This window comes from Lolium rigidum, chromosome 3 (assembly GCF_022539505.1).
Source record: "Lolium rigidum isolate FL_2022 chromosome 3, APGP_CSIRO_Lrig_0.1, whole genome shotgun sequence".
Taxonomy (NCBI): Eukaryota; Viridiplantae; Streptophyta; class Magnoliopsida; order Poales; family Poaceae; genus Lolium; species Lolium rigidum.
The window spans coordinates 252,645,635-252,667,947 of record NC_061510.1 but is presented as its reverse complement, the minus strand read 5'-3'; the positions used below and the strand labels follow the sequence as shown (position 1 = coordinate 252,667,947).

Genomic DNA, 22,313 nt, shown 5'->3' with positions numbered 1-22,313 from the left:
GTTATCTCCCAAGAGTGATTTTCTTTAACGCATTTTAGCTAGGCGCAAAAAAAGAGCTAGCATCAACATCATGACTTGTTCTAATAATAGAATCATAAGGTGACTTGTTTATTTTCTGAGGGAAGTGTTCCATACCTTTCTTGAGTGGGAATTGATATTTAATAATCCATCTCTCATATCAATAGCAACACCAACAGTTCTAAGAAACGATCTTCCCAAAATAATTGACAAGAAGCATTGCATTCAAATATCCAAAACAATAAAATCAACGGGGACAAAGTTATTATTAACCATAATAAGAACATTATTAACTCTCCCCAAAGGTTTCTTTGTAGCAATATCAACAAGATGAACATCCAAATAACATTGTTCCAACGGTGGCAAATCAAGCATATCATAGATTTTTCTAGGTATAACAGAAATACTTGCACCAAGATCACATAAAGCATTGCAATCAAAGCCATCTACTTTCATCTTAATGATGGACTCCTAGCCATCTTCTAAATTTTTAGGAATAGAAGCTTCACGCTTTAATTTCTCTTCTCTAATTTGCATGAGAGCATTTGTAATATGCTTTGTAAAAGCCATATTTATAGCACTAGCATTAGGACTTGTAGCAAGATTTTGTAAGAACTTAATTACTTCAGAGATATTTAAATCATCAAAGTCAATGTAATTATTATCAAAGGTAAAAGGACTATTGTCTCCCATACTCCGAAAAATTTCAGCACACTTATCGGGAACAGTTTCAGCGGTTCTAGGCAGTTTTGTAGAAGGAGCGGGAACTTTTACTAAACCAATTATTTTACCATTAATAGTAGGAGGGTGGCTAGCAATTGAGACTTCATTACTACTGGTGGTGGTGATGGTACAAAGTTTAGTCAAATTATTATTTTTAGCAATTTCATCTTTTCTTTCCCACCTAACATGCAATTCCGCCAACATCCTAACATTCTCATCAATTCTAACTTGAATGGAATTCAAAGTTTTAATTTCTTTAACATCATGAGGCATAAGTTTTAATTTAAGAAATTCAACATCATGAGCAAGGCTATCAACTTTAGAAGCAAGAACATCAATTTTGCCAAGCTTTTCATCAACAGTTTTATTAAAAGCAGTTTGTTTACTAATAAAGTTCTTAAGCATGACTTCAAGATCATAGGGCGCACTTTTATTGTTGTTGTAGGAATTACCATAAGCATTACCATTATTAGAAGGATATGGCCTATAATTGTTGCTACCAAAATTATTCCTATAAGCATTCTTGTTGAAATTATTGTTTTTAATGAAATTCACATCAACAAGCTCTTCTTGAGCAACCAAAGAAGCTAACGGAATATTATTTGGATCAAAATGAGCTTTACCATTAATAAGCATAGACATAATAGTATCAATCTTATCACTCAAAGAGGAGGTTTCTTCAACAGAATTTACCTTCTTACCTTGTGGAGCTCTCTCGGTGTGCCATTCAGAATAATTTATCATCATATCATCAAGTAGTTTTGTTGCAGCCCCCAAAGTAATGGACATAAAGGTACTTCTAGCAGCTGAATCCAGAAGGTTTCTTGAAGAAAAATTCAGTCGTGCATAAAAAGTTTGGATGATCATCCAAGTAGTCAGTCCATGAGTGGGAATTTTTTTTACCAAAGATTTCATTCTTTCCCAAGCTTGAGCAACATGTTCATTATCAAATTTTCTAAATTTTGTTATGTCACTTCTCAAGGATATAATCTTAGCAGGAGGATAATATTTTTCAATAAAAGTATCTTTGCATTTAACCCAAGAGTCAATACTATTTCTAGGCAAAGATAGCAACCAATCTTTAGATCTCCCTCTCAAAGAGAAAGGAAACAATTTCAGTTTTATAATGTCACCATCTACATCCTTATACTTTTGCATCTCACAAAGTTCAACAAAATTATTAAGGTGAGAAGCAACATCATTAATACTAATACCAGAAAGCTCTTTCATAACAAGATTTAACAAAGCAGGTTTAATTTCATAGAAAGATGCTTTAGAAGAAGGTGGAGCAATACGTGTACAAATAAAATCATTGTTGTTTGTGCTAGTAAAGTCACACAACTTAGTCTTTTCAACAGAACCCATTTTAGCAAAATTCAAACAAAGCAACAGAAATAACAACAATAATAGAAACTAAATTTTTTGTGTTTTTGATATAATGAAGCAAACGAGACAAAATAAAATAAACTAAGCAAAACTATAACAAAGTAAAGAGATTGGAGATGAGAGACTCCCCTTGCAGAAATCCTCTTTATCCCCGGCAACAGTGCCAGAAAAGTCTTGATGGTGCTTGACGTAGCGTAGATTTCACACTGTTGGGGAACCCCAAGAGGAAGGTATGATGAGCACAACAGCAAGTTTTCCCTCAGTAAGAAACCAAGGTTAATCGACTAGTAGGACAAAGGGGTGACTTCTGAAGGTGTTGCTAGGTGATTATTGGCGGGCGTACTACCGGAGTCAGCAACAACGTGAAACCTGGACACAACACAACCAAAATACTTTGCCCCAACTTTTACAGTGAGGTTGTCAATCTCACCGGTTTTGCTGAACACAAAGGATTAAACGTATCGCGTGGAAAGAGATGTTTGCGTGGAATTAAAGAGAACAGTGCTTGCAGAAAGTAAACAGAACAAGATTGCATCAGATGAATTTATCACGTGGAATGAGATGATTACTATGAGATTCGTTTGGGCATTACAACATAATACATAGTCCGTAATCCAAATTCGTCTATGACTAATAATCCACCTTCCGGTTATCGTACAAACCCCTTCCAGGATTAAGTTTCAAACAACAGATTATCGCATTAAGCAAGGTGTGTAAAGTAAACAATAGAATTACCCTTGGATAAAACATTGTTATTTTCTCCCTAGTAGCAACAACACATCTACAATCTTAGAAGTTATTGTCACTCTTCCAGAAAACTAGAGGCAAGAACATACTATCGAGCATAAATACTCCCTCTTGGAGTCACAAGCATTTACTTGGCTAGAGTACCTACTAGCAACGGAGATCATGCAAGATCACAAATAATATATGATAAATATATAATCGATCTCAACATAGTATTCAATATTCATTGGATCCCAGCAAACACAACATGTAGCATTACATAAGGATGATCTTGATCATGTTATGCAGCTCACAAGATCTAAACATGAGGCACAAATTGGAGAAGACAACCATCTAGCTACTACTATAGACCAATAGTCCAGGGATGAACTACTCACGCATCACTTTGGAGGCGGGCATGGCGATGTAGAGGCCTCCGGTGATGGTCTCCCCTTCCAACAGGGTGCCGGGAAGAGCTCCCGAGCTAGGGTCTGCGATAGCGGCCGCGACGGAACTTTTCGTCGATGGACGCTCGGGTGTTTAGGTTTTTCCCGAGATCGTGAATAAATAGGCGGAAGGGCGTGGTCGGTGGAGGACAAGGGGCCCACACCACCCCTTGGCGCGGGCCCAGGCCTGGCCGCGCCAAGGCATGGTCTGGCCGCCCTATGGCTCCTCTTCGTCCCCCTCTGGACTCTGTACAACTTTTCTGAAATACAAAACATCAGAAAACAAGGAACTAGCACTGTGGTATCTTGTTAATAGGTTAGTGCCCAAAAATGTATAAAAGTGCAACGAAGTGTGAGAAATATATATATAATTTGGTGTAAAACAAGCATGGAGCATCAAAAATTATAGATACGTTTGCAACGTATCAGGCAGCCGTCGGGATAGCAGCTACGCATGCCCATGACGCAGAGACGACCGGATGCTGCCCACCAGGATAGCCTGTCGATCACCATGTACCTTGCCACCGCTGCCCGGTCCCGCTGCCGCCGAGTTCCGCCACACCACCGCGTCCGCCGCCATGATCCAGGTGATGTAACCGAAGGCCACCACCAGCAGACCCACCGTCCACCGTCGCCGCCCCTGAAAGACCCCGCCTGCGCGCGAAGGGGAGTTCATGGGCAACCGAGCGCCGCCGCTAACGCCGACCCCGACGGCGGCAGCGGTCGGGAAGAGGAAGAGCGGCCGCCTTTTCTAGGGTCGGGATCGTCGCCCAGAGCCGCCTCGCGCGAGACGACCCGGGGCGAAGATCGGGTGGGGAGGGAGGAGAGGGGGAGGGAGCTTTTGGTCTAAACCTACCCTCAAACTCTTAATTAAGTCCAATTTTAATCCCTGAAAGCAATTTAATTATGGTTAACCGGTGTTTGAATCTCTCCTTTTTCCACCGTGGATAGATTTGGACAGATTTAGTCCACGCAGGACCATCCCACCTCGAGATCAGTTATGCATTTAGCATTACAAACGTTCACTACAGGAATCTGCCAAGATGCCGACGGCCTCCAGCCCTCTGCGTAGCACCGCCTCGCCCTCGGCATACGCTACGCCGACGGGGGCCCTCGGTGTAGCTCCTCGGGGAAGGTTGGCCTCGGCACAGCACACGTGGCCCTCGGCGTAGCGCCGCCCGTCGGCGTAGACGGAGTGGGCCGACGGCTGGCCCCACCCGTCGGCGTACTGGCCGTCGGCACAGGTGGCTACCCGGCACCGTCAAGGTGACGGCCGTTACGGCTACGCCGAGGGCCGCACCGTCGGCGTACGTGGACGCGTGGCGTGACCTGCGAAGCCCTGGCGCACACTACGCCGAGGGGGCACCGTCGGCATACGCGGGCACATGGCGCAGCCTGGGAAGCCCGCGCGCAAGGCTACGCCGAGCGGATGGCCCTCGGCATACGGGGGCACGTGGCGCAGCCTGGGAAGCCCGCGCGCAAGCTACGCCGAGCGGGTGGCCGTCGGCGTAGGGCCGACCATTTGGTCCATGCCGACCCTACCCCCGAGGGGAAACCCGTCGGCGTATCGGCGACCATCTGGTCCAGTTTTTTTCGTTTTTTGTTGTTTCCTTCGTTTTCCAGATTTGACAGAATATAAAAGAACAAATAATTCACATAAAATTCACAGAAACATCGCATGAAGTGCAAATACACATAACATGAAGTGCATACATAGTGTCATAGTGTCATAGAGTGCATACATAGTGCCATAGTGCATACATGGTGCCATAGTGTGCATACATGGTGCCATAGTGTCGATAAGATACATGGGACAACTAGAGGAGCTCGTCGCCGCTAAACACCGGCCCGGGCGGATGCCTTCCAGTAGAAGCTGCGGAAGAACCACCGAGAGAAGTACCGGGAGAAGAATCGGGAGTAGCACCGGGAGAAGGACCACAATGATGAACCGGTGTCATCTCCCTCCCACCGCCCTGGTTTCCGGAACATCTCGTTCCCTACACACATGTTCCCGAGATGTTAGCAATTTGCGAGGAAAAGGAAAGTCGTAGTATCGGTTTGGCGAAGAACTTACCGCTGTTCTCCCATAGTACTCCGCAGCGAAATTTTCCTTCGATGGATAGTTTGGCGCCGGCCCCGGAAAGGGAGGCATCGGCCCTAAATCCACTGTCTGTCCAGTTTGATTGGCCAGCATCGACGCCTGCAAGATAGTTTACATGTCAGTCTTTGCAGAAATGAAGCATCAAACTAGGGGAAAGTGGGACTTGTCATCATTTGCGAAAACAAAGGTTGGAACTTACATGTATATATGCCATGTACTCCGTGAACTGCTGCTGCTGCCGGTTGAAGGCCACCCGATATTCTTGATGAGCGGCCGCGTAGGCCGCCTCGAAGTCGGCTACAATTTCACAAATTCATGTCTCGTTAGCACTTAGCAATGTATGAACGAAAGTCGGAAAGAGGATGGAAATGAGGGAAACTTACGTCGTATGCGGTTTGTTGCCGAGCCCGGCGACGAGGCGGGAGAGGGGGGCTGTCCTTGGTGAGGCCCGCCTTGAGACGCGTGAAGGTCGTGGTGAGGGTATGCTTGACGGCCTTGTTCAGCATGGCGAGACGACCATGCGGCAACCCTCCGGACGACAGGACCAACGACTGCTCGTCGACCTCCGCGCTCATGGGGTCATCCACCTCCGGGTGACGATGCCTCACCATCGCGCAGTAGTTCTCGACGTCCTCGGCGTAGGTGCCGAAGTACTCAGGGAGCAAGGGCTGAGGCTGCGAGAGATCGGGCTTCTTAAGCCGCATCTTGTTGTATATCTCGAGGTCAGACATCTCCTCCTCGGGTCCTAACGCGGCCCTCTTCATCGCGAAAGGAAATGTTGTGAGTACCAACTTTGAACCTGACGGAAAATAAAATGTATACATACCGTCTTCCCCTTGTAGAGCTCGTAGCTGAGGTTTCCCCCACAGTGTGTGCCACCGTCGCCTCGGTTCTCCGCGTTCCGCCTCGCCACGGCTGCAAAGTCCTCGTCCATCTTGAGCCACCTCGTCCTAACCATCTCCTCCCATGCCTCGTCATGCGGCTATGCCCAATCGGGGATAACCTGAAAATGCAATACTCAACTCAATCTAATGCAATTGCAACTTAGTACCAATGTAGAATCTCATTGACATTTTACTCACCGACATGTAGTCCTCCACCGTCATCTCGTACTCGGCCTTAGCATTCTTACCGACAATGTCCGGCTTCTGGACCCTCTCGCCTCTCTGTGCCCAGAAGTGACCCGCGGATGTGATCCTTTGGTTGTACCACACCTGCGGTGTCAACCTCTCACAAGTCGCCCGCAAAGTCATGTTCGCGGCCGTCTCCTGAACCTCGGGCGCCACACGATAAAAACACTTCAATCATGCAAAAAACAATTGTGAGAGTCATGAGTTAGAACATTGGGGTCATCAAATATGAACGAAGCTCGAGAAAATATGTCTTACCCAAAACTTTCTCATCACGGCCTCAGCAGCCGTCGGGAAGCCTACGCCAGGGGCACTCTCATAGTCCGTCCAAGTAGTGGCTACTTCTTCTCGCCAACTGGGACAGTGTCGAGGGGATAGTACTTGCCCGGCCAGAACTTCCTAAGCAAAGCTCCAATCATGCTGCTAGGCTTTTAGGCAGACAATCATGTTGAGCGCCGACATGAGTTGCCTCATCTCGTGCAGGCTTTTAGGCAGACAATGCCCTTTGGGCAACATGTTACCAGTTGTTCTCAGACTTGCTTCGAAGCCGTCACGGGTGGTGTTGTACCGGGTCTTGTCGGCTAGACATTGGGAGATGGCATCGAGCTGAGAAATCGCGGCGCCATCGTACAGAGGCGTCTTAGCAGCGGCTATCATATCATAGAAGGCCTTCGCGGCTGGCTCTGGTTCCTCCGGTTCTGGAGGTTCCTCCGGCTCTGAGCGGTTCCTCCCGTGAAGGTGGCGACTTCGGCATGTGGGCATCGACAAGATCATCTAGAAAGTCTCTAACCCCATCGTACTCATTGCCATTGAGCCGCTGCCGCATCACCTCACCTCTCGTCACGTTCGTGCTCATCAAAGTCGATCCGCGTGACGTAACGAGGCATATACCCATATTGCAGTAAGGTGTTTAAACATGTCATCCTTTCCACGACGGTGATCTTCAAGCAACGATTGCACGGGCAAAGTGGCTGAACCTTCGTTTTGTACCACGCGCCAACTCCTTCACTAAATGCCAAGTCTTCCTTATCCACTCATCTGTTTTATTAGTCGCACTAACACGGCCGGTGTACATCCATCCATTATCTGCCATCCTCTGCTCTATTGGAAGCCAAACCACAAGCATAGCATTTATATCAAATAGGAAAATAAATGCATCATATTTTAATTTTTTTACCAGGCAAAACGAATGCATCAACCTACATCTCTACTAGGTGGGATCCTAGCAGCCGCCGGATCCGTAGATTGAGTACGTTCTCCATGCTCTACCCCGGTCCGAGTCAAAATTTCGGCAGACACCTCCCCGCTGCTCTCCCGATACACGTCTCGCCAAAAAGACAAGAGGATGTGCATCCGGAGAACAACGGTGAGGCGCTGCCGAAATCCCTACTCGGACCGGAGCGAGCATGGAGAACGTACCCAACTACGGATCCGCCGACTGTCCCGTAAATGCCGCAAGCGTTACGGTTGAAAATATGCCGACCACTAATGCATATTTATCCGCGTAACGCTTGAGGACGGGAAGTGACACCTAGGTTACGCAACTTGACTTGGAAAATGAATCTAGTGACATAAATAAAATGCGGAGAAGAAGTTGGAAATTTAGCTCACCCTCGGCTGTAGAGGAAGTAGTCGAACAACCGAGTGTCGATGTCGGCGACCGTCGAGAAGCGCGTCAAGATCCGGGGTGCTCACGACGAGGCGGTCACGGCATGGCCTATTACAAATCCATGTTATTAGAACAAATTCACATTTGCATTTCTATTTCCATTATTAAACATATCATTTCAATTTCAACTACACAATTCTATTTCTTTCCAAATGTCCACTATTCTATTTCTATTACTATTTCAAATCAATCCTACTTCTATTTTTTTTCTACTATTTCGGCACATACGTACATACATATGGTTTCAAATTCTATTTACACACATACATACATATGGTTTCAATTTCAATTATGCACTAATCTACTTCTATTTCTATTTCAAATCAATTCAATTTCTATTACAACAATTAAAGCAATACAAAAATGAAAAAAAAACCTACAGTAGCTTACCATACCGGGTACTGGGAGCAGCGACGGGAGGAGGGCCGGGGCGAGGAGGAGGCCGCGACGAGGAGGAGGGCGCCGACGGGCGAGCGGAAGGTGGCGGCGGCGTCGGGCAGGAGGAGGGCCGGGGGCCAGTGGTCGGGCAGGAGGCGGCGGCGGGAGGAGGGCCGGGCGAGGAGGAGGCCGCGGCGAGGAGGAGGGCGCCGACGGGCGAGCGGAAGGTGGCGGCGGCGTCGGGGAGGAGGCGGCGGCGGGAGGAGGGCCGGGGGCCAGTGGTCGGGGACGGGGACGGGAGGAGGGCGGCGCGACGGGAGAAGGGCGGCGCGAGCGGCAGGTGGTGGCGGCGGCAGCGGCGTCGGGCAGGAGGCGGCGGCGGCGGCGTCGGGCAGGAGGCGGCGGCGGCGGGATTGGGGGAAAATGGGCGCGGGGACTTGGCGAATATGGGCGCGGGATTTAGCGAGGAGGAGGCCGACCAGGGGTTTTTTTCGGGCTCAGATCCCTAGCTACGCCGAGGGTCACCCATACGCCGAGGGCCACCCTCGGCTTAGCATTTTTTTTAATTTTTTTTGTTTTTTCTTTCATTGTTTCTTGTAATAACTATAATATAGTAGTATATATTATATTACGTCCAAATTACCTTTTTTAACACGTCGACATTAACTTGAGTGCGCGGTCTACCCTTTAGATCTGGCGGTCTACCCCTTTGACCGACCTCCATCGGCGGTGCCTCCATAGGAACAATGAGTAAAAATAATTATATGGCAGTATAATTGCCGTATCCCAGTTCCGTCTTTTGCAGTGGTTACTAGGACACATAAAATGACGCCACGCGGATCCGCTCGAATTTTTGGCTCCGTTTACTTTGCCAACTGTGCAAAACGGGGCCGCCGGGTCATGCGGTATGGCCGTACCGGGCCCATGTATGCACCCGTCCGCCAACGCGCAGAACGGAAAACATTTAGCACATAAAATGACGCGTCCTAGACCTAAAAGCATTTTTCCCTCCATTTATTGAGCGAAGGAAAGTGTCGCCCAGTTCAAATCCGGTCAGTTTCCAGCGGATTCGGCGGGACACCGCAGGAAGCGGGAGGGATTCCCAGATGGCTACCGCGCGCATATGGCATGTGATAGGTGGTGCGTAGGAGGTATCCTACCGCTGCGCGGAGGTCCCGCGCAATACTGAAATGCGCACCATGTAGCCGCTTCACAAAAAAAGCCCTTCCGGCACCCCGAAAATGGAAAACCGTCGCCCGTGGTTCGGATTGGAAATCCGCGACCGGGGCCTTGCTTCCCATCCTAAGGCCCACGCACGTGCCAAATATGGCCTCGTTCCGACAAACTATGTGGTGAAACGGGCCGTTTCCTACTCATTTCCCCTAAAAGCCATAGAACTCCGGACGTGATAGCCCTATTCGTGAAGGGTTTTTCAAGATAATTGTCGTATCCTAGTTCCGTCTTTTGCAGTGGTTACTAGGACACATAAAATGAAGCCACGCGGCTCCGCTCGAATTTTTGGCTCCGTTTACTTTGCCAACTGTGCAAAACGGGGCCGCCGGGACATGCGGTATGGCCGTACCGGGCCCATGTATGCACCCGTCCGCCAACACGCAGAACGGAAAACATTTAGCACATAAAATGACGCGTCCTAGACATAAAAACATTTTTCCCTCCATTTATTGAGCGAAGGAAAGTGTCGCCCCAGTTCAAATCCGGTCAGTTTCCATCGGATTCGGCGGGACACCGTAGGAAGCGGGAGGGATTCCCAGATGGCTACCGCGCGCATATGGCATGTGATAGGTGGTGCATAGGAGGTATCCTACCGCTGCGCGGAGGTCCCGTGCAATACTGAAATGCGCACCATGTAGCTGCTTCACAAAAAAAGCCCTTCCGGCACCCCGAAAATGGAAAAACCATCGCCCGTGGTTCGGATTGGAAATCCGCGACCGGGGCCTTGCTTCCCATCCTAAGGCCCACGCACGTGCCAAATATGGCCTCGTTCCGACAAACTATGTAGTGAAACGGGCCGTTTCCTACTCATTTCCCCTAAAAGCCATAGAACTCCGGACGTGATAGCCCTATTCGTGAAGGGTTTTTCAAGATAATTGCCGTATCCCAGTTCCGTCTTTTGCAGTGGTTACTAGGACACATAAAATGACGCCACGCGGCTCCGCTCGAATTTTTGGCTCCGTTTACTTTGCCAACTGTGCAAAATGGGGCCGCCGGGTCATCCGGTATGGCCGTACCGGGCCCATGTATGCACCCGTCCGCCAACGCGCAGAACGGAAAACATTTAGCACATAAAATGATGCGTCCTAGACCTAAAAGCATTTTTCCCTCCATTTATTGAGCGAAGGAAAGTGTCGTCCCAGTTCAAATCCGGTCAGTTTCCAGCGGATTCGGCGGGACACCGCAGGAAGCGGCAGGGATTCCCAGATGGCTACCGCGCGTATATGGCATGTGATAGGTGGTGCGTAGGAGGTATCCTACCACTGCGCGGAGGTCCCGCGCAATACTGAAATACGCACCATGTAGCTGCTTCACAAAAAAAAGCCCTTCCGGCACCCCGAAAATGGAAAAACCATCGCTCGTGGTTCGGATAGGAAATCCGCGACCGGGGCCTTGCTTCCCATCCTAAGGCCCCCGCACGTGCCAAATATGGCCTCGTTCCGACAAACTATGTGGTGAAACGGGCCGTTTCCTACTCATTTCCCCTAAAAGCCATAGAACTCCGGACGTGATAGCCCTATTCGTGAAGGGTTTTTCAAGATAATTGCCGTATCCCAGCTCCGTCTTTTGCAAGTGGTTACTAGGACACATAAAATGACGCCACGCGGCTCCGCTCGAATTTTTGGCTCCGTTTACTTTGCCAACCGTGCAAAACGGGGCCGCCGGACATGCGGTATGGCCGTACCGGGCCCATGTATGCACCCGTCCGCCAACGCGCGAACGGAAAACATTTAGCACATAAAATGACGCGTCCTAGACCTAAAATCATTTTTCCCTCCATTTATTGAGCGAAGGAAAGTGTCGCCCCGGCTCAAATCCGGTCGGCTTCCAGCCAGATTCGGCGGGACACCGCAGAAGCGGGAGGGATTCCCGGATGGCTACCGCGCGCATATGGCATGTGATAGGTGGTGCGTAGGAGGTATCCTACCACTGCGCGGAGGTCCCGCGCAATACTGAAATGCGCACCATGTAGCTGCTTCACAAAAAAAGCCCTTCCGGCACCCCGAAAATGGAAAAACCGTCGCCCGTGGTTCGGATTGGAAATCCGCGACCGGGGCCTTGCTTCCCATCCTAAGGCCTAGGGGTGGGCATAAAAAACCGAAACCGAGCACCGAACCCGAATTAACCGGAACCGAAACCGAATACACCGAAACCGAATTAACCGAGACTAATTTCGGTGCGTAAATGCGATAAACCGAATTTATCAATTTAAATTCGGTTTTGAACTCTAATTGACCGAAAGAACCGAAATAACCGAGATACCAAAGTATTGCTACCAGTTCTCTTTATCTCTTTCTCAACGACTAAGCACTCTAGCAGCCCCATGCACGTGCGATGTATATACACACGTCTTGCATTCCTTTTCTTTGCTACACATGCATTCATCTTGAATTTTGATAGGTGCTATGTTTTTTTTGCTAAGCGTTATGCACTTGACTATGGTTATTTCTACAAGCAGTGGTGTGTGCGTGCTCATCATTACCGGTCATGGCAACACGCACGCACGACTGGTTAGCTGCACGTATTGTAGGCTCCCGCCATTTTATTTTGTCTTAGTCTATGTCATATCGGTTAAAAACCGAACACCGAACCGATTTTTTGGTTAACCGAAATACCAGTTAACAAGAAAACCGATATAATTTCGGTTATCATTTCTTATTACCCGAATTTTAGAAAAAACCGAAAAGCCGAACCGAAATTTCGGTTAAAACCGAATGCCCAGGCCTACTAAGGCCCACGCACGTGCCAAATATTGCCTCGTTCCGACAAACTATGTGGTGAAACGGGCCGTTTCCTACTCATTTCCCCTACAAGCCATCGAACTCCGGACGTGATAGCCCTATTCGTGAAGGGTTTTTCAAGATAATTGCCGTATCCCAGTTCCGTCTTTTGCAGTCGTTACTAGGACACATAAAATGACGCCACGAGGCTCCGCTCGAATTTTTGGCTCCGTTTATTTTGCCAACTGTGCAAAACGGGGCCGCCGGGACATGCGGTATGGCCGTACCGGGCCCATGTATGCACCCGTCCGCCAACGCGCAGAACGGAAAACATTTAGCACATAAAATGACGCGTCCTAAACCTAAAAACATTTTTCCCTCCATTTATTCAGCGAAGGAAAGTGTCGCCCCAGTTCAAATCCGGTCGGCTCACGCGGATTCGGCGGGACACCGCGAGAAGCGGGAGGGATTCCTGCATGGCTACCGCGCGCATATGGCATGTGATAGGTGGTGCGTAGGAGGTATCCTACCGCTGCGCGGAGGTCCCGCGCAATACCGAAATGCGCACCATGTAGCCGCTTCACAAAAAAGCCCTTCCAGGCACCCCGAAAATGGAAAAACCATCGCCCGTGGTTCGGATTGGAAATCCGCGACCGGGGCCTTGCTTCCCATCCTAAGGCCACGCACGTGCCAAATATGGCCTCGTTCCGACAAACTATGTGGTGAAACGGGCCGTTTCCTACTCATTTCCCCTAAAAGCCATAGAACTCCGGACGTGATAGCCCTATTCGTGAAGGATTTTTCAAGATAATTGCCGTATCCCAGTTCCGTCTTTTGCAGTGGTTACTAGGACACATAAAATGACGCCACGCGGCTCCGCTCGAATTTTTGGCTCCGTTTGCTTTGCCAACTGTGCAAAACGGGGTCGCCGGGGCATGCGGTATGGCCGTACCGGGCCCATGTATGCACCCGCCCGCCAACGCGCGAAACGGAAAACATTTAGCATATAAAATGACGCGTCCTAGACCTAAAAACATTTTTCCCTCCATTTATTGAGCGAAGGAAAGTGTCGCCCCAGTTCAAATCCGGTCAGTTTCCAGCGGATTCGGCGGGACACCGCAGGAAGCGGGAGGGATTCCCAGATGGCTACCGCGCTCATATGGCATGTGATAGGTGGTGCGTAGGAGGTATCCTACCGCTGCGCGGAGGTCCCGCACAATACTGAAATGCGCACCATGTAGCTACTTCACAAAAAAAGCCCTTCCGGCACCCCGAAAATGGAAAAACCGTCGCCCGTGGTTCGGATTGGAAATCCGCGACCGGGGCCTTGCTTCCCATCCTAAGGCCCACGCACGTGCCAAATATGGCCTCGTTCCGACAAACTATGTGGTGAAACGGGCCGTTTCCTACTCATTTCCCCTAAAAGCCATAGAACTCCGGACGTGATAGCCCTATTCGTGAAGGGTTTTTCAAGATAATTGCCGTATCCCGGTTCCGTCTTTTGCAAGTGGTTACTAGGACACATAAAATGACGCCACGCGGCTCCGCTCGAATTTTTGGCTCCGTTTACTTTGCCAACTGTGCAAAACGGGGCCGCCGGGACATGCGGTATGGCCGTACCGGGCCCATGTATGCACCCGTCCGCCAACGCGCAGAACGGAAAACATTTAGCACATAAAATGACGCGTCCTAGACCTAAAAACATTTTTCCCTCCATTTATTGAGCGAAGGAAAGTGTCGCCCCAGTTCAAATCCGGTCAGTTTCCAGCGGATTCGGCGGGACACCGCAGGAGCGGGAGGGATTCCCGCATGGCTACCGCGCGCATATGGCATGTGATAGGTGGTGCGTAGGAGGTATCCTACCCCTGCGCGGAGGTCCCGCGCACATCGAAATGCGCACCATGTAGCCGCTTCACAAAAAGCCCTTCCCAGCACTCCGAAAATGGAAAAACCGTCGCCCGTGGTTCGGATTGGAAATCCGCGACCGGGGCCTTGCTTCCCATCCTAAGGCCCACGCACGTGCCAAATATGGCCTCGTTCCGACAAACTATGTGGTGAAACGGGCCGTTTCCTACTCATTTCCCCTACAAGCCATCGAACTCCGGACGTGATAGCCCTATTCGTGAAGGGTTTTTCAAGATAATTGCCGTATCCCAGTTCCGTCTTTTGCAGTCGTTACTAGGACACATAAAATGACGCCACGAGGCTCCGCTCGAATATTTGGCTCCGTTTATTTTGCCAACTGTGCAAAACGGGGCCGCCGGGACATGCGGTATGGCCGTACCGGGCCCATGTATGCACCCGTCCGCCAACACGTGGAACGGAAAACATTTAGCACATAAAATGACGCGTCCTAAACCTAAAAACATTTTTCCCTCCATTTATTGAGCGAAGGAAAGTGTCGCCCCAGTTCAAATCCGGTCAGTTTCCAGCGGATTCGGCGGGACACCGCAGGAAGCGGGAGGGATTCCCGGATGGCTACCGCGCGCATATGGCATGTGATAGGTGGTGCGTAGGAGGTATCCTACCGCTGCGCGGAGGTCCCGCGCAATACTGAAATGCGCACCATGTAGCCGCTTCACAAAAAAAGCCCTTCCGGCACCCCGAAAATGGAAAACCGTCGCCCGTGGTTCGGATTGGAAATCCGCGACCGGGGCCTTGCTTCCCATCCTAAGGCCCACGCACGTGCCAAATATGGCCTCGTTTCGACAAACTATGTGGTGAAACGGGCCGTTTCCTACTCATTTCCCCTAAAAGGCATAGAACTCCGGACGTGATAGCCCTATTCGTGAAGGGTTTTTCAAGATAATTGCCGTATCACAGTTCCATCTGTTGCAGTGGTTACTAGGACACATAAAATGACGCCACACGGCTCCGCTCGAATTTTTCGCTCCGTTTACTTTGCCAACTGTGCAAAACGGGGCCGCCGGGACATGCAGTATGGCCGTACCGGGCCCATGTATGCACCCGTCCGCCAACGCGCAGAACGGAAAACATTTTGCACATAAAATGACACGTCCTAGACCTAAAACATTTTTCCCTCCATTTATTGAGCGAAGGAAAGTGTCGCCCCAGTTCAAATCCGGTCAGTTTCCAGCGGATTCAGCGGGACACCGCAGGAAGCGGGAGGGATTCCCAGATGGCTACCGCGCGCATATGGCATGTGATAGGTGGTGCGTAGGAGGTATCCTACCGCTGCGCGGAGGTCCCGCGCAATACTGAAATGCGCACCATGTAGCTGCTTCACAAAAAAAGCCCTTCCGGCACCCCGAAAATGGAAAAACCGTCGCCCGTGGTTCGGATTGGATTTTACCAAGTGCGGGCCCATGTATGCGGAAATCATCAACGCTGGGTACATTCAAGGTTATACAAACCTTACATCACACTTGTACACATATGTTAGGGACAAATGCAAGTTTTCCAACGATTCCGACGCTCCGGTGATCTGTATCTTGGGAAACCCTAGGGCGGGGACCCTACAGATCTACCCCTATAGCTTTTTCCGTGCGAGGGTTTACCAATGGATTTTTTTATTTGCTTTTCTTTGTTTAGGACATATGCACATGGAAACCATAGGTTTGGAATAAAATATGCCCCAGATGAGCCGTAGCAGGAGTTTCCACATACAGATCCTGGATTTTACCAAGTGCGGGCCAATGTATGCGGAAATCGTCAACGCCGGGTACTTGCAAGGTTAGAAAAACCTTACATTACAATTGTACACATATGTTAGGGACAAATGCAAGTTTTCCAGTGATTCCGACGCTCCGGTGATCTGTATCTTGGGAAACCCTAGGGCGGGGACCCTACAGATCTACCCCTATAGCTTTTTCCGTGCGAGGGTTTACCAATGGATTTTTTTATTTGCTTTTCTTTGTTTAGGACATATGCACATGGAAACCATAGGTTTGGAATGAAATAGGCCCCGGATGAGCCGTAGCAGGAGTTTCCACATACAGATCCTGGATTTTACCAAGTGCGGGCCAATATATGCGGAAATCGTCAACGCCGGGTACATGCAAGGTTAGACAAACCTTACATCACAATTGTACACATATGTTAGGTACAAATGCAAGTTTTCAAGCGATTCCGACGCTCCAGTGATCTGTATCTTGGGAAACCCTAGGGCGGGGACCCTGCAGATCTACCCCTATATCTTTCTCTGTGCGAGGGTTTACCAATGGATTTTTTTATTTGCTTTGCTTTGTTTAGGACATATGCACATGGAAACCATAGGTTTGGAATGAAATAGTCCCCGGATGAGGCGTAGCAGGAGTTTCCACATACAGATCCTGGATTTTACCAAGTGCGGGCCAATGTATGCGGAAATCATCAACGCCGGGTACATGCAAGGTTATACAAACCTTACATCACAATTGTAAACATATGTTAGGTACAAATGCAAGTTTTCAAGAGATTCCGACGCTCCGGTGATCTGTATCTTGGGAAACCCTAGGGCGGGGACCGTGCAGATCTACCCCTATAGCTTTCTCCATGCGAGGGTTTACCAATGGATTTTTTTTATTTGATTTGCTTTATTTAGGACATATGCACATGGAAACCATACGTTTGGAATGAAATAGGCCCCGGATGAGCCATAGCAGGAGTTTCCACATACATATCCTGAATTTTACCAAGTGCGGGCCAATGTATGCGGAAATCGTCAACGCCGGGTACATGCAAGGTTAGACAAACCTTACATCACAATTGTACACATATGTTAGGTACAAGTGCAAGTTTTCAAGCGATTCCGACGCTCCGGTGATCTGTATCTTGGGAAACCCTAGGGCGGGGACCCTGCAGATCTACCCCTATAGCTTTCTCCGTGCGAGGGTTTACCAATGGATTTTTTTATTTGCTTTGCTTTGTTTAGGACATATGCACATGGAAACCATATGTTTGGAATGAAATAGGCCCCGGATGAGCCGTAGCAGGAGTTTCCACCGATTCGGACCCTCCGGTGGTTTGTATCTAGGGAAACCCTAGGGGGCGGGGACCCCGCAAATCTACCCCTAGGGTTAGGGTTAGAGTTAGGGTTAGCAATGGACTTTTTCCCTTTGTTTTAGGACATATGTACATCGATAGCAGATGTTGGGCCTACTGGATCCCGTCGACCCGTCTACGAAGAGCGTCACTCGTGGGATCTACATATGCCATCTACCATTTTTTCCTTTAAAAAAGTAACTACTTTTACATAATTCATACTAGTACATAAATAAAACAAACATAATATAAAGTAAATGAGAGAGAAGAAAAAAAGAAAAAAAATATATGTATGCCGAGGGTGGCCGTCGGCATAGGTGGGTGATGCCCTATGCCGAGGGTGGCCCTCGGCGCCTCGCTGACGCCGTGACCGAGCCGTCACGGCCGGAGCGGGACCGGAGCACATGCCTGTGCTACGCCGACGGCCTTGCGTACGCCGAGGGTGGCCGTCGGCGTGGCCCGCTCTACGCCGAGGGTATTCATACGCCGAGGGGCTCGGTGGGCTGCTGCCATGGATCGGACGTACGCCGACGGCCCCGACATTTGGCCGTCGGCGTACGCCACGGCCGTCGGCGCAGCGAGCCATTCCTGTAGTGGTTTGTTAGTGAGATCATGATCATTATTATCTACCTTACCTTTTACCATATATACATATCGGTACCTTCCTTTCAGGTCATACATTGCTGTAGTAGAACTTCCAAAAAACTGACCATTTTCTAGAAACGCAGGCTTGAGTAAGATTGTAAACATAGCTGCTACCCTGCTACACAGTCAAATAAGCTTTCAGAGCTTTTTTAAAAAAAACGGAGGAAAAAGCTTTGCCTCGTCTTATTAATTAAGATGAGCTCAAATTTTTTTTATAAGGCCAATCCATAGCTTGACAAAACAACACAACTACTCTCGACTCTCGTGTCATGAATCATGACCGACCACCAAGTGTCTTGCACCCGCCACACTCAAAGCGTTGCCTCGGCCTTTATCTTAGCTATACCAAATTTCGGCAAAGAAGAAACACTTCGGAAAAATCTCGCATTGTGTTCGTTTGAGAATAGCATGATGAGCGAGGCCAAAGATTTTCGCCAGGAGCCGTTAGGCTAGATGAAGAAAGATGAGTCTCACCTTCGAGAAATGATAGGTCCAAGAAAACCTGAGATGAAATGAATGGTAGCCTTTCCAGCTTAGCTAAAAAGTCTGAAGGAAGATCCGTGGATTGAAGTTTGAATCTTGAAAGTGTATTCCAAACTGCTGGACGGTACTCACGGAAGGCAGCAAGTTGGACCATAGATGGACCAGCCTCGTTGCAAAGCAGTCAAGCCTTCCTTTCTCTGGTAGGCGATATGGTACTGCCGCCTATCTAGGCCTGAAATGGTGATTCAGGAGGGGAACCGAACAAGTACAAGCAGATCACGCCAAACCATTCGGATTCTTTCCTGTAGGTGAAGGCACGCAACCGACAGAGCTATCGAGGGAGAATCCTAGCTTTCTCTTTTCATCTACTGTCCCACACAAAGATTGGGAGGAAAGTTGTACACCTTCGCCTCAGTGCTTGACTGACTACAATCTAATAGCAGATTCTCTTTGTAAAGCATGTCCATTATTAGAGCTTTTGAGAAGCTTTCTGTGCAATGCAACTGCGCAAGAATCTTCAGTTCTTATCCTGAAAGGAATGTATGGCAAAGTAGGATGAAGAAATATATATATGATGCAGGCTTGGATGCACAGAAAGGGCAACTTTTGTGAAGTTCGCCTATATACACTTCCGCTTGGGGGTTACAAACTCTGAAAAACCAGTGTTAAGTGAGCGTTGAGAGGGTAACTAAACTCCAATTGCTACACTCTGCTGGGAGGCAGGCAGAGTATAGCCAATCAAATGGATCACCAAGGTGCCAAGAAAACTCATCCTTCTGTTGGTTAAATATGGTCATGTAAAGGCTAGCTAATCACCCTTTGCTGTTGTTATTTTCCGATTGTAGGCCAATCTAGCGGTTCGGATTCCGTCGTTCTAGAGATGGATTCATTGTTGAATGAACTCAAAAGAAAACTAAAATCCCTAAAATCCTCCAAGGCGCAGCCACAAGAAGACAGCTTTCCTCGCATCATGGTCGCCAAGGTCGGCCACCTCAGGCGCAACGTCTGCAACAGCGAGTATGATCCTGATCACGTCTCCATCGGCCCGTACAACCACCCTCGGCAACTCCCGACGCAACAGGACAAGGTGAGAAGCCTGCTCACCGTGCTCTCGGCGGCGGAAGAAGAAGAACCCAGCATGACGGTGGAGGTGTACCTCAAGGAGCTGGCGTGCCTCGAGGACAAGGCGCGGCGTTATTACGCCAACACATTCGATGACATTACGAGCGACCAATTCGTCCACATGCTCCTGCTCGATGGCTGCTACATACTCTCCCGATTCGCGAGCTTCCCACCAAAACACACCACGCACGGTGCGGGGGCTGCCCGCTCTTCGGCGTTCGCCGCCTCCCTTGAAGATTTGGCGGTGGTGCGCGACGTCTTCTTCCTCGCGGAGAACCAGATACCGTTCTTCGTCCTCGAGAAGATCGGCGAGCTGACCATGCCGGGCGGTAGGGCTCATGTGGGTAAATGGATCGCGGATCATGCCCTTGAACTAATGAAGGCACAAAGGTACGCAGTGGCAGCGCCCAAGCAGACGGAGCCAGAGAATCTACTCCATCTTCTGCATATGCATTTGAAGCCACAGGAAATGGATGCCCTCTTGCCAGCCGTCACAGGAAAAGCCGCCGCTGATGATAAACCTGTGTCGTCGTCGGTTGGCCGGTGGCGCACGGCGACGGAGTACAGCTACGCAGGGGTAAAGTTCACGAGCAAAGAGATGGACGAAGAGGGGGACGTGCGCTGCATCCTGGACGTGAAACTGGACAGCGGCACGCTGGAGGTGCCCCGCCTGGACATCGACAACGAGACCTGGCGGCTGCTGCGCAACCTCATGGAGCTGGAGCAGCGGAACCGGGAGGAGGTGGGGAGCCATGTCACGGCCTACTGCGTGTTCATGTCGCAGCTGGCGAGCGACAAGAAGGACGTGGAGCTGCTGTCTAAGAGAGGGGTCATCGTGCACGCCCACGGCAACGACGGCGAGGTGGCCCAGCACTTCGCCGACCTCTGCAAGGGAATCATGTTCGACACCAGCGAACCCAAGATCAACTACCTGTGGGACATACGCCAGAAGCTGGAAAAAAGGTCCCGGAGCTACCCGCGGAGGTGGATGGCGTGGCTAAAGCGCAAGTACTTCAGCAACCCCTGGCTCGCAGTTGGGCTCCTGGCGGCTGCCGTTGGGCTAGTTTGTGCCATCGTCCAAGCACTGTACTCTGTTCTGAGTTACAAACAAGGATGGAACTAGAAATTGAGCATCATGTTGACACTTAAGCTTAGGTCGGTGCGTCCGTGTTGTGCTGTGTTAGGAAATGTTGTGTCGAGTCTATTTTGTAAATCAGTATTGTATACTGTGTCGTGTCGTGTCGTGTTGGCCCTGTGAGTAGTGTTGGATGCGTTTTGTATCCGTGTATCAAGAAATGAAAAAAATAAACCAGAAAAGAAGCAGCCCGTATTGATGCACCAGATTCTCTCTTTGACCTAAACTCGAATTAGGGTTTTGATTATCTTCTTTTTGATTGGTTTTGCCTGATATCCATCAGTTGGTATGAAAGCTTGGTGGCCGGCTCTCCTAGGCAGGAGGTCATGGGTGACAACAACGGTAACAAGAAGGCGATTGCGGAGATGTTAGGCACGGTTTTACAACTTGCGGCATCGACACCATCATCGAGTCATCGACGCAATCTCCGCGATTTGATCAGTACAACTAGGACTATGGAGTTTGGGCATATTTGATGCACTGCGCCATGGACTCGCACGGGCTCTGGAACATCGTCAACCCCGGAGGTGACAAATTCAAGAAACATGGAACGAAATGTTGACGAGATCATCACATAGCTTCGGCCATCTACTCAGCTACATCGACGGATATGGTGTAACATCTAATCTCCAAAGAGACTATGAAGGATGTGTGGGACACCACTCGAACATTGCAGCAAGGGCACGAGTGTGTTTGCGGGGCCTCGTCGTGGACGATGATGAGGACCTACAAGAATTTGCACATGGGGGATGATGAGACAGTTGATCAATTCGCGGACACGGTGGTGGCCCTGATCAATGGAATTTACACACTTGGCGAGAAGCTAGAAGATATCCATGTAGTGAGGTGTTTTGGCCAAGTCGTGATTGTGCGATACTTACCAATAGTATCGGCGGTCGGGAAGTGTGTCGGCCTAAAGATACTCGTGGTGGATGATTTGATCGAGAGGTATATGGCGCATGATGAGAGGATAAAGCTAACATCGAGCGAGAAAAAGCTAGACACGATTATGATGCTCACTTGCAACCAGGTATAAGAAATGGTAGCGTTAGAGTACAAGAGTCGAGCTAGGTCTAGCAGTGGTGTCAAGGTGGAAGATTAGCACCTATGGGTAACAATAGAGGTGGCGATCATAAGAATCCGAAGACAAAATTGAACAAGCGTCTACTGCGCTGCCATAAATGTAACAAGGTTGGGAACATCGAGTGTTGAAGCCCTATTAAGGAGACAAACCTAGTGTCTTTAAAAAGCTGCGATGATGGCGTGCATCTTCTCATGATGGGACGTGTGAACTCATGGATGAGAAACCAGCGAGTTCACAAGCATGATCCATCGAAACAATGGCATTGGTCGAGGAGAATGTGTTTGTTCACGACAAGGTACGACCCAAAACAACCACCAAATGTGTGGTACCT

General features: G+C 49.3%; 1 protein-coding gene across 1 annotated transcript; it reads left to right on the top strand.

Annotated features, from left to right (window-relative positions):
- Positions 1-19,255: 19,255 nt before the first annotated feature.
- On the top strand, positions 19,256-20,892 carry LOC124699331. Its single transcript, XM_047231650.1, has 2 exons — positions 19,256-19,396; positions 19,487-20,892. Exons 1-2 carry the CDS (start codon positions 19,384-19,386, stop codon positions 20,884-20,886), a joined length of 1,413 nt encoding a protein of 470 aa, XP_047087606.1. The 5' UTR covers positions 19,256-19,383; the 3' UTR covers positions 20,887-20,892.
- The last annotated feature ends 1,421 nt before the right edge of the window (positions 20,893-22,313 follow it).